This window comes from Heloderma suspectum, chromosome 3 (assembly GCF_057233095.1).
Source record: "Heloderma suspectum isolate Gila_16-S chromosome 3, 16-S_ref, whole genome shotgun sequence".
Lineage (NCBI taxonomy): Eukaryota > Metazoa > Chordata > Lepidosauria > Squamata > Helodermatidae > Heloderma > Heloderma suspectum.
Window position 1 is genome coordinate 72,332,031 of NC_139460.1, and position 13,643 is coordinate 72,345,673.

Genomic DNA, 13,643 nt, shown 5'->3' on the forward strand with positions numbered 1-13,643 from the left:
CTGGAAAAGCCTTCTCCTTGGTCACAGTCCACCTTCTCTGATGGTGGAGGTACCTAGAGATGGGCCTTAGTACAAGATCATCATATCCAGGTAGTTTCATGTGAGCATAGTCAATCTTTAAGATACCTGACTTCCAAACCAAGCAGGACAAACCAAGTCAGCACCAACATCTCGAACTTGGCTCAGAAATGCACAGGCAGACAGTTCAGTTCTTTCAGAACAGGAGACATATGCTCCCAACTGGCTGCATTATTTAGAATCCTAGTGATTTTTGAACCAGCTGCAATTTTCCAACCTGTCTTTAAGGGCAGCTTCACATACAGTATATTACAGTGGTCTAACTAGGAGGATCTGTAATCTAGGGACGCACACGAATGTTGTTTCTTTTCGCAAATCATGCAAATATGCCCAGTTCGCAATTCCGAACACAAGCAGGAATGCATTTTTCTAGAAATATCCGCAGATTCCTTAATTTGTGATTATATTCAAAAATTCATATTTTTTAAAAAACAATGTGCACTTTTTGAAAAATATGCATTTTCACACTTCAGTCAATGGGGGGAAAGTGCACACTTTAAAAAAAATACGCAAAGAGATGTACACTTTTCCCATTCAAGCAAGCTGAAAAAGAGGTCAAAAGCTAAAACAGGAGCGAGCCATGCCAAGCTTCCAAGAGATTTTCAGAGAATTTAGGTGAGCTCCAAAATTGCTAGTTCTCCCATCCTAACTGTAGTCCTCCCTGACTGTTACCCTCTCCCTCTTCACCAAGATGAGCCTTCTTTTTCCTTAGGGGATGGAGAAGGCTAACAGATAGGAGAAAGCTGGCATTGTGCCCTTCAGGCATTAAAGCCACACTGAGAATCCCATTGAGAGTTTGAGCATTCACCTTCAACTCTTGAGTGGCACAGATGAATTGGAGGCAAACACTTAGTTTGTCTAACACTATTCTTAAAGGCAATAACTACTTGGTCCTTCTCCAATATAATTATTTTTTCTTTGGAACAATGCTAGCAAAATATCGTTGTCCTTCAATTGTTAAATTATAGGAGTAGATATTTGATAAACCACACTCAGATTTTGAAAATGTTGAATTCAGCATAGTATTTTCTATATCAGTTTTTAAGATCCACATCAGTAATTAAGGAAGGTGAATTACTTTTCTCCTTTGTATTGTTGTCAACCATTTCCAGTTATAAAAAAGTTCAAAAGTAAAATATCAAATAATAAAGATATTTATAAATATATTTTTATTATATAACAATTTTTAACTATTTATTTGCTCACAGGCGTCAACCTGTGAGTCCTCCTCCACCTCCAAGGCCTATTTCTCCACCACATACCTATGGTTACATTTCGGGACCTCTTGTATCAGACATGGATACTGATGCACCGGAAGAGGAAGAGGATGAAGTGGACCTAGAAGTTGCCAAGATGCAAAATAGAAGGCTTCTTTTGCGTGGCCTTGAGCAGACCCCTGCCTCAAGTGTGGGAGATCTGGAGAGTTCTGTGACAGGTTCCATGATCAATGGATGGGGTTCAGCCTCAGAAGATGACAACATTTCAAGTGGACGGTCTAGTGTTAGCTCCTCAGATGGATCCTTTTTTACAGATGCGGATTTTGCACAGGCTGTTGCAGCAGCAGCGGAATATGCTGGTCTTAAAGTAGCAAGGCGTCAAATGCAGGATGCTGTGGGAGGTGAGGTTTGTTGATGGTCATCATATATTTGGTCAGGGATTTCCATTAAATTTATGACAAGCTATAAAATGTCCTTAGTGACAATTACTCCTGGACTGTGCATCTGTAAATCCTGTGTACACACTAAAATGGCATATCTAACGTAAAGACTTTTTTAAAAAAAATCTCCTTTAACATATAACCACTTACAATCAAGAGATACATGTTGCCGCTAACCCACCATGTTTTTGTCCTTATTTTAATTGTGCCTCATTTCCAACTCAAATGAAGACTTTTTAAAAGTACACACATGCATATGTGATTTTTCCTACCCAAGCTAGCCACACAAGCCGGGCAGAGGTAACTACGTTTAAACAGTCCCTTGGCATTCCAGCCCAGGAAAACAGATTTGTGTGCTTCTCAACTTTTTCCCAGTGCACCATTAAAAAACAAAGAACAACCAACTGTATTTTTATTGAAACTTAAAATATGTGTTCAGTAAAGTATTAACTAGGCTCCAATGAACAAAAGTTAACATGAGACACCAAAATATACTAACACACCATGGAAACAATAAAAAACAAAACAATAATGTCATGGGAAGAAGACAAAAGAAGGAGTACAGCAAGGAAGAACATGGTCCATATACATATTTTCTCCCTCCCTTCTAACTTTGCTCCATAAAGAAATAATACTGAGGTCCCCAATGCAAGGTCAGGCTGAGGCACCTGCCAAGCTATTTCCCCCCACTGCAGATGAATGGAGCAATTTCTCCATTCATTTGCATAAGTGTGTGTGTGTGTGGGGGGGGGGAAGGTGCCCTGTCAAAAATTGGCTAGAGGGGCAGCAAAGCCCACACCCCACTGTCCTTGGAGGGGATGGACTTTGCCTCCCCTCCAGCTGATTTTCTGCAGAGGAGCTTTTCGCTCCTATTCAAGTGAATGGAATGATTTCTCCACTCACTTGATTAGGGAGGGGGGAATGTCCTCCTTGTAGAGAGAGGGTTGGAGGAGGTATAGAAGCCCACCTTCCACCATGGACCCTTGGGACAACAGGTCCTTGGCTTTTCTCCCCCTCCCCCTCCCCCTGCACCCACCAGCCAATTTTTAGCAGGCTATCATCTCCTTGATCTATGCAACTGAATGGAAAAATTGCTTCATTCATTGGTGGGGGGAGGGTGGTGGTGGGGGAGGAAGAGAGAGTGAAAAAAAGGGCCAGAAAAAGAAGTGGAGCCAGAGAGAGAAGCACACACACAGCGTGCACATTCATGTGCATACACAGAGAGAGAAGGGGGTGCTTGCTCCATGTTTTGTGATTGGCTCCCCACCCCCCTACAGAAGCCTATTTATGGAGCTGCCCAGGAGACTTTTTCAAAATTCCAAATGTGCTCAAAAATGTTGGAGACCGTTGTAGTAGAGTAATTACTAAAGAGTAACATCTTAACTTACAAGATTTTACTATTGTGAAAATCCCTAATAGCAAAATATATGAAAACCTGAATTCCCATCCACTAAAGATACATCTTTATAGCAGTTGGAAAGCAAGAAATTGCAAGTAGATAAATAGGTACCGCTTTGGCGGGAAAGGTAGCAGCGTTCCGTGCACCTCGGTGTTCAGTCATGCCAGCCACATGACCACGGAAGCGTCTTCGGACAGCGCTGGCTTTTCGGCTTAGAAATGGAGATGAGCACCACCCCCTAGAGTTGGACACGACTGGTTGGGGACACCTTTACCTTTTTTAAGTTGCATCACAATGGCTGCTTCTTATTTTCAGCTCATCGCTTGAATGCTGAAATGTCCGGGTGATCTTGCACAATTTCTGCGAATCTAGATGCGTCTTGCTCTGGAGCAGTTCCCAGTTAATATTGTCTTGGTTTGTTTTTTTCAACTAACGAAACATTAAACCTAAGTAATGTTAGTAATTTTAATTATATAACAATATTTTTATCTACAGAATGGAAAGATGAGAAAGTAAAAGAAAATAAGTAACAACAAATTGAAGTAAGTCTGTGTACCTCTTTCTTTCCAGGCCGTAGACATTATCATGCCTCACATTGCCCGAGACCCACCAGCCCTGTCTCTACGGACAGCAACATGAGTGCTGCTGTAATTCAGAAGGTCCGACCTGCCAAAAAGCAAAAGCACCAGCAAGGACACCTGCGCAGAGAAGTCTACACAGATGGTAAGCACTATCTTGAGGTGTACACCCTTCTAGTGTGTATACAATATTTCTGCTAAGCTTATACTAAGGGGCTGGTGTTTCCTGATGCGATACAATTCAACATAGCACATTGTTTTCAGTCTGTCCTGAATTCTCCTGGACATGCTTCCATAAAAAGTGCATTTGTTTTCTGTAATACCCTAATCAGCTAGGAACTATCACTGTGTTTGAGAGCAGGCACTGCAAATGGGTACAACAGTGAAAATAATGCATGCATGAGATTAAAATCTTCATTAAAATAAATCCTCCATAATGTCATTTTTCCCATCACAGAAACAATTTAGCATTCAAATAGCAGGAAGCAAAATCGTTGAATTTTAATCCTAACCATAGTATTGTTCCACGCGGTTACTTTGTGCACCAAAAGGCAAAATCTAATCATCTCCTCTCATGCCTTCACACACAATATCGACTCCTGCTGAAAAGGTAATGCTTGTATTCTCTCGGGAGTATAGAGGGATAATGCAAACATTGTGATGTTGTCTAGAGAGAGCCTTTAATGAAAATGCCTCAGGAGGGCCAGCTTTTATTAAACCACCACCTTTCAGTTTCATAAAACAACCAAAGGGCTTTGTTGGAAATTCATGTAAGATATATTCCCAAAGACTTACCCATCTTGTCAAGTTTTCTGAATTCACTAAACTGGGTGGGGGTGGCTGCAGAGGCATCATTTCCCCACCTCCTGGTTCTCAACAACAACAATCTGATTAGGACTTTCATTACCAGTCAGAAATTTTTCAAAGAGGGGCATCATTTGCCATTATCATATGAAAGCCTAATATTATAGATACTTATCCAGGGTTACAAGAAGGGGTTTTCAAGCCACTTCTCCCCGTGATTCCTGCCACTTGACAGAAAAATCTAATACAAAGCGCACAGCATGATGAGCAAAAGTAATTTTGCAATGAGTGGTTGTCCATGCTATTATCTGTACTTTATTCTGAGTATTTTCTCTCTAACATCTATCTGATATTAGACTACATTAAATACTGGCATGACACAATGCACCTGGGCCTCTTGGCTTCTGCCCAGGCTTCCTTTGTCACTGAAACTGAACTATCAGAATATTATCTGATTTCAAGAGGTTATTAAAGCAGTTTTCTGCATGCTTGTTTATTTGTTTTTTTTTTGTTCATTCATTTTTGTGTGTGAAGGGAGAATACATGATATAAATCCTAAAACTATACCAGGAAGTGTATATTTATGGAACTCCTGTTACAGCCATTTGTAAGAATTTATAGATGTCTTAACAGGTTTTATTAGTTTTATGTGAGAGCTCATACATTAAAAAATGACTAATCATCAAACCTTCATATGAAACCATCTGTGCTAGAATACCAGAAAAGAAATCTTGTCAGGAGCTCTATGTTGTTGTTGTTGTTGTTTACAGTAGAAATAAATAACAGTGAGTTGCATTTGGTGACAATGTTGTGTTAAAAGTTTTTATGCCAAACTAGACTGCATAGCACTGTAGTTTAAAACCGCAGCTGGTCTGACAAACCTCATCCATATATACTCTGTACCCTCAAGCATGTGCTTAATTTAGCACATATTATAATTACATATGTTTTTCCTTGAACCAGTGTGTTCTAATTAATCTGCTCTAGAATACAGACAGGCGGGCACGGGGCGGGGGGGGGGGAATCCAAATTCCACAGTTAAGCAATAGCTTTACTAGGACTAATCAAAATGCCTCACAAGATTGTGGAAGCTTTCGAGTTCTCCAGAACTCTTCATCAAGCTAGGTGGGACAAAAAATGGGACAGGGGAAGAAACAAAAAAATCCAGAAATTAGGCCAGATGTAGCCATGAGGTCTACAGTTTAGACCCATACTCAAAATGGAAATTGCAGACTAAATGAGTTAATCACTGGTAGGTATTGCAGGTATCATAATACCTGCAATTCTGGGACAAAGAAGCAATACTTGACCCCCATTTCTGACATCATAATGCAGGCTGTAACTCTCGCCCTGGGCAAAGCGCAAAGGTTCTTCAGTAGGCAGAGAGCCAAACTAAAGAGAAACATGACAGTCTTTATATTAGCAAAGCTAGAGATTAATTTTAGCTGGTGCATTAGGTAAAAAAGTAAACTGAAGTCAAATCATGTAGTGGTTGGGAGGGAATGGAACCTTCTAAAATCCATAGATGGGCAATACTTCAGTATAGCTATTTTAGTTTTTTACGAGACTGAAGAAAGTTATTCTCTAATACAAGGGTGCAGAACCTCTGGCCTGCAGCCCTAATCCAGCCTGCAGAGCACCCCAATCTGTCTCTTGGGGTTCCTCCATGGGGTAGGCCTTAGGCTCCAAGCCTCCCCCCTGAAGGAATTCCCTCAGAAGGCATCTCCTGCTGCTATCCCCAATGACACCCCTGACATCATCCAATCCATTGTAGGGGGCACTCCATCCCCCTGAAAACAGTTCAGTTTTTCCATAATGCTGAATCATAGACAATTGCTTATACATGGTGGGGCCCAGCCTGGACTCCAGTTTAGCACACACACACACACACACACACAAAAGAATGCTTTTCAATCATCCAAACAGGTTTGCTGTTTCCCCACCTCTTTTCTAGATTTAAGCAGAAACTCACCACTATTCTTTGGCATAGAGCAGAGAGAGAAGAGGGGTTCAGCAAAATAGATTCCCTCTGGGAAGTCAAGCCTCTACTAGATCAGGTGATTTTACTTCTCACAGGGACCCTGGACAGTCCAAGAAAGGGAATAGTATAAAGGGAATGCATATGAAGCTGCCTTATGAAGAGCAAGACCATTGGTTTGTCTAAGGCCCCGTCTACATAGCACCACTTTCACCCTTCACATCATTGCAACTGTGCACCATTCCAGCTTCAAATTAGCTTCTGCTGGGATACACTTGCAATTTACTGCGGGCTTCCCTAACAGACTCTGCTGCACCCTTTTTTTCCCGTTATACTTTGTTGTGCAGCTGTGCAGTCCCGTGAACATGGGGGTGCGATACTTCAGTGGCTTTTTTGTATTTTAGGGGTTCTGTTGCATCTTTGTGTCCCCTGTTAGGTAAAAAGTGGGTGTTCTGTGGTCCCTCCTTTCCACGCCATCTCTTTGTCAGTTCCCCAGCCTGAGATTCTCGTGATGGTTTGCACTCACAAGCGTGAGCGGTACGTACCTACTCGTCGCTTCAAAATGGTGGCTGGAGCAAAGTTGGTCCTCCCCCAAGACTCCCCCGGCCTTCGGGCACTGAGTCCAAAAGCAACTGTTGTGAAGATACGAAGCTGCAAAAATGTGCAAAAGCGTGATTAAATTAAAAAAAATTGCCTCTGTGTGCCAATGTAACTGCGCAGCTGCGAAGGGATGGGGGCATCACAGAATGACGCAAGCATTACACACCCTTACAACACGCCCACTGCAAAATGCGAAGTTCGTTTGGGGAAGGGACACACGGTTCGCAACTGCAAGGAAACCCATAGCAAACAAAAAACATCGCAGCAAAACACCTCCTTGGAAATCCACATTTTCCAGAAGAAAACCATGGATGGCTACAAAGCGGCAACTGTGTCATCTGGCCCGAGGGACCTCAACTCACAGCCACCCCGGAGTAAAAGGCTCGTGTAGATAGGACCTAGCTCAGTACACTCTAGTCCAGGGTAGGCAACATGGTGCCTATGGGCACCAGTGCACCCACAGATACCTTTCTTGATGCCCATTCCACTTTGGGGAAAAAATAACAGATCTTACCAGAAGCTGCAGTCAATTCATAGCAAAGTGAGGGCCTTCAGCTGCTGCCATCTTCATTTTCCATAAATGCCTCTGGGGCTCAGAGACATTCTTAGGAAATGAAGATGGATGGTTGTAGGCCAATGCTTTCCTCTGCAGTGTGCCCATCTATCAAGAAAATTGGGAAAAATAAAAAAGGACTCCTGTCTGGTATGCTAGCAGGTGGTAAAGAGAGCTGTGGGGGACAAGAGGGAAGGAAGCCTGCAGGGGCTGGGGGAGCCAGTTAGGAGCCATCTGTGGGGTGGGTGAGGGGTTGTGTCTATGTATGTCTGAATTGATGGGAGTTCCATATATGGCAGCTGGGGCCACGGGTTCGTTTAAATAAAGATCTGAGTGTGAAATTAAAGGATTCAGACAAACAATGATATATTAACGAATTTTCTTTCAATTTCAAATGAGTAACAATAAATACCAATAACTTTGCCCTCCCGCACTTCACAATGGAATAACCTCTTTGTCATTTCTTGTGGTTCCTCAAGTCCTATTGCTGCGTGCACACAGGCATATTTGAAGGACAATAAAATGGTTCATGGCTTCCTGGTTAAGATCAGTATTAGTTATATCCTGGATTCTTGCATGGTAGACCCCCTCTGATATTTCTGGTATTTGAAATTTTGAAGCCAGGTAGTCTGCTAGTACACTTTGCCTATTTTCAAGTCAAACTAGAGTAAATTCACCACCAGTCTATCTGGTGCAGGATTTCATGACTTCCATACCAGCCGTCGGCCTCTCTCAGTTAATTGGTGGCCCTACACATATGGCAGGGCATACCTGTGACTTGGTGTTTTCTAGTGTGAAGAAATGCCCTGTATATAACTGTTGTTATATAATGTTTACTTTGTGTGGCCTTTGTATCTTTGCAATGATGCATCTGAGTAGGCCTGTTGTGTTATGCCAGGAGGCTGCCCTAAGATCTGCCAGAAGAAGATTATACAACCAGGCAGTTAAAACCCAGATAAGTGGCACAAGCAGCCAGAAATACAACAAGATTTGTGTCAGAGGAAGTCAAAGAAGACCGTACTCAAGAGCTGGACCTGGTTGTGAAGCTATTTGGCTGAGGTGGAGGTTTAGGGAATTTGGCCTGGGGTAAAAGAAGTCACTGAGAGGCTTGTAGCAGCAACAGTGTCTCTTGAGTCCTTTAGTACTGTCACTAAGTGGTCTTTTGAAAACCCCAAAATAATATTAGTAATCCCTTATGTACAAAATATCCCTTTAATAAATTACTTGTTTAATAGTTCATCTTGCTTCTAGTGTTGGTGCCCATCTCATGCCTAAGCCTCTTATACCAGCTCCTAGTATGTTTTAAAGTATTCTGACAGAACTGGTGGCAGCAGAAAAGGGTCAGCTTGGGCAGAGAGTTTCTCAGGCTCTGAAATATAAGCATTTGCTATAAATTTCCATTGGTGGGATTGCACCTCCATATGTGGTGGCAATGCTGGGGAGAAGAAGTCCCCCACTAGTAAGGATGAAGAGTGATCTATGGATAGGGGAATTTGAAAGTACTCTGTTGTCATGGATAGATTATTACCTAATAGGATTTATAATCTCTGCAGAGGGCGAGGGACCATTATATGGGTCTGCCTGCAGAGACTGATGGATTTTGAAGGAGCCACTAGAGCTGGCAATTCTGCTGAAGCCCTTGTTGATCTGTGGAACAGGGAAACAACCTGGGCAGCTGACATAATTGCTCTTAAATGTCCTTTGGTGGGATGCAGAGGACAAGCATCTTGATTTTCCAAGTACTTTAGTGAAATGAAGTGCGTCAGCAAAAGACTAGAGCAATGTTGGAGAAAATCTCAGGCTGAACCTGACTGTACACAGGTTAGGGCCCATTCTAGGGCCTACTCTAAAGCAGTGAGAGCAGCAAAAAAATCTTTCTCCTTTGCTTCCATAGACCAGGTTCAGAAGGTATGCCACAGCCTATCATGGGTTATTTAACCCACAACGAGGTTACATACGCAACCCAACTTGGGGCTTCTTGTGTTCTGCGAACCTAGCAAGCATGGGTCAGGTGAAGGTTGTTTAACTCACACATAATCCACACTCTGCAGGTTCATACAACTCAACAAGCCCCCAAGCAGGAGTTGCATATTCAAAATGGCAGCTGCACACATACCACATCTCACTGTGGCCTCACAGTGAAATAACTCATGGTAGGCTGATGTGTTGTGTGAACACCTCAGTCTGTCAGCAAAGTGTGATCCAGCAGAGTTGTTTCAGGTGGTTAAGGGACTATTACACTCTGGTCCCTGAGATAATGAGGATGAGTCAAAATTCACTGGAACATGTTTGCAAGACGCTTTGATAAAATTGCTTGCATCCACTCTGATTTAGGCTCCTCATTGGAAAGAGACTCTAGTGAGTTGACTGAGATAACTGCTTGCCCAGTTTGATGGATGAATGTCAGTATGTATTACCTGAGGATGTGGACAAGTTGCTTGAAGGGAAGAGCCTAGTAACCACATGATTCTTGGACCCACATATATCTTGGCTATAGTTGCTAGTGGATTACTGGTAGAGTACATGGTGGATGTTATAGATCCTTCCTTGGGAGAGGGACATGTTCCATTCCCTCTAAAGGGAAGTCATCATTGGCTTCCACTACCCCAATGACCAGTCTCAAATCTGCCTTTTTGGAGCTGGCGGTACCATCCCAATTCCAGGGTTCCTTTAATGTAGGGGTGAGCGGATCGCTTACCTGGTTCCGGTCTGGGGCATCCACTGGGGGGGAGGCGATCCATCCCTCCCCCGCGGAATCCTCCCCGGCCGCAGCCGGGCTTCCAGTCGCTGCTGCCACGCTGCAGACACAAATGGCGGCTGCTACGCCAGCCACCATTTGCATCCGTGCCTTAGGCCGTGATAGGCTGCATAAGTATTTACATAGCCTATTATGGCCTAAGGCATGGATGCAAATGGCAGCCACTACAACGGCCATCATTTGCGGCCACAGCAGCCCAGCAGCAGCCAGAAGATGACCCGGAGCCGCATCCGGCGCCGCCAGGTAGGTCCATTTCGGGGGGTGGCGGGGGGGTAGTCTAAAGAATCCAGCCTCACTGGAGTCCGTGGCGGAATTCTCCAATGTCCCTACTTCAATGAAGCTAATTATCTGGATCCCTTTCAATCAGGCTTCAAGCTTCCGGCTTGGTCTAGGGATACAAACAGGCTTGGTAGATGGCCTACACCAGGAATTGGACAGGGGAAGTGCATGCCTGTTGATTATGCTTCAGCTGTTGGGCAGTATGGCTTTGGCTGTCGGGCGGTATAGAAATTAGGGTTGGCGGAGAATTTCTCCCCGAAACTTTGGGGGGCCGAGCGCCAACGTGTTCGGCCCCCCGAACAAGTTTCGGGGAGAAATTCTCCGCACCCCCCCCGCCCCCCGCACCCCCCCCGGGACAGGACTTACCTTTGGCGAATGTCCCTCCCGGCGGTGGGTCCGGCCGGCGGTTCGGCGGGTCTTCGGGGCGGGAGCGGCAGCCGGTCTTTCGACCGGCTGCCGCCGCCGCCATTCTAATAAAAGAAAAAAAAAACGCCCCCGTGATAGGCTACGTGACGATTAACGTAGCCTATCACGGCTAGATTTGCAAAGTCAGCCGTGATAGGCTACGTAAATCGTCACGTAGCCTATCACGGGTGACTTTAAAAAAAAAAAAGCGCGTACGGATAATGGCGGCCCCCATAGGGAGCCACCATTCCCGTTCCTTATTTGGTCGCTGTAGTCTACGTAAATCTTTACGTAGACTACGGTGAAAATAAGGGCAACGCTATTGGCGTTGCCCTTATTTTCGCCTTAGTCTACGTAAAGATTTACGTAGACTACAGCGACCAAATAAGGAACGTGAATGGCGGCTCCCTATGGGGGCTGCCATTTGCGTACGCGCTTTTTTATTTTTTAAAGTCACCCGTGATAGGCTACGTGACGATTTACGTAGCCTATCACGGCTGACTTTGCAGATCTAGCCGTGATAGGCTACATTAATCATCACGTAGCCTATCACGGGGGCGTTTTGTTTTTGTTTTTTTAACTTTTTAGTTCGCGGCCGGGCGAGGTGAGGCGCCTCCTCCCCAGCCTGAATTTCAGCTGGGCGAGGCGGGAAGCCTCCCACCCCCGGCCTGAACTTCGCGGGGGGAGCAGCGAAGCGCCTCCCCCCCACTGCGAAAAGCTTCGAGGACAGGTAAGGGACTTTCGTGCACCCCTAATAGAAATGAAATTTAATTAAGTAATTAAAATAAAACAAAATAAAAGCTGGACCTCTCAGCAGCATTTGATACCACCTACCATGGTATCTTCCCAGGATGTCTGGCTGATAGGGACTTTGGGGCACCATTTTACGGTGATTCCATTCCTATTTAGCTGAGTGTTCCCAGAAGGTGGTGCTGGAGACTATTGCTTAACCTCCTGGCCTCTGATCTGGGGGTTCCTTAGGGCCCTATTTCCCCCCTGTGCACTTGATGCCAAGGAGGCTGTAGGGTCCTTTGGAGTTTTGAGGTTGGCTGTCATTAATCTGATGATACCCAAATCTATCTTCCCTTTTCAACTGATTTCAAGGAGGCTGTGGAAGTCCTAAGTGGTTGGCTGGATAAACTGACAGACTGGTTGTGGCTGAACAAATTGAACCTCAATCCAGGCAAGACATAGGTCCTGTTGATCAGTAGACAACCTAACTCGGGACTGGGGGTACAACCTGTTCTGGAAAGGGTATATCTGAAAGATCAAGTATGCAGCTTGGATGTGCTCTTGGTTTTGATACTGCTCCTGGAAGCTCATATGGCAGCAGAGGACAGGAGTGCCTTTATTCAGCTTCCTCTAGTATACGAGCTGCATCGTTTCTTGGGGATGAAGATCTGTCCACAGTTACTCATATCTCACCTCTTGTTTACATTACTGTAACACATTTCACATGGAACTGTCCTCGGAAAAGTGTTCAGAAGCTACAGCTTGGGAAACATGCAGTGGCTTGACTTTTGTCAGGAGTGAGCTTTGTAGACCAGCCATATTATACCATTCTTGGATCAACTTTTACAGTTTACTGTCTTCCAATTTGTTTCAGTACACAATTCAGGCACTGTTTTTGACCTACAAAGCCCTAAACAATTTGGGGCCAGGAGGATATCTGAAGAACCGCTTCCTTCCGTATGAACCTGCCCACAGTTTACGGTCATCATTTGAGACCCTATTATATGTCCCAACACCTAGTAATGCCAGGTTGGTGGGTACTCAAGACAGAGTCTTTTCAGTAGCAACACCCTGATTGTGGAATTCCTTCCCAAGGGAAGTGAGACAGACAGTAAAGACAGTTCTGTTTCAACAGGCTTTTAATACTGTATAATATTTTACATCACTGTTCAATTTTATTTTTAATGCTGCCCTCAAGTTTTATTGAATGGTATTGGTTTTGCCCCTATGTTTCTTGGTTTTATGATACAGTTTAATTATTTTTTTATTATACATTGTGTGGGGGGGTATTATAAATGTAATAATGAAATTGTAAATCTAGAATGCCAGATCCCATAGATTGGGGGGGGGGGATCCTTGGCACCTTAAACTAGTATAAAATAAGTTTACATTTGTAGATGAATGGGCCTTAAATTCAAGGACAACGATCTGATCCACTTCTTGTCCGTTCAATTTTTCAACACAGTCACAGCCAATTCCTGTATGCTTTTACTGCAGGCAGCACAGGTCAAAAAATATATTACAGATACTCCAAATCATCACTGAACAGCTAGAGCAGTTAAAATCTTAACTCTTCTCCTAGAAAGCCTAATACATACAAAAAGCATTGCTAAAATACATGCACTTTCCCCGTTTCCATCCTTGCCTAGCCCATTTTATATACTTGAATTAAGAAAATGAGTCTAAACTATAGGTTTTGGATTTCCTTGTATTAATTTATGGCTGTATAGTCTTCAAAAGATGGTTTGTTAAAATTCATTCAGTTTAGCACTGAAGGAAGCAAAGGGCATATACTGTTATGAGAACTGCAGTCCACAACTTT

General features: G+C 43.8%; 1 protein-coding gene across 3 annotated transcripts in view; it reads left to right on the top strand.

Moving 5' to 3' along the window:
- ROBO1 (roundabout guidance receptor 1) overlaps window positions 1-13,643 on the top strand; it is a 602,488-nt gene that overhangs the window by 573,232 nt on the left and 15,613 nt on the right. For all 3 annotated transcript variants that reach the window (XM_084843506.1, XM_084843507.1, XM_084843508.1), the window contains 2 exons: window positions 1,287-1,696; window positions 3,705-3,857. In XM_084843506.1, the coding sequence (XP_084699632.1) occupies window positions 1,287-1,696; window positions 3,705-3,857 (563 nt within the window). The remainder of the gene's footprint in view (window positions 1-1,286; window positions 1,697-3,704; window positions 3,858-13,643) is intronic.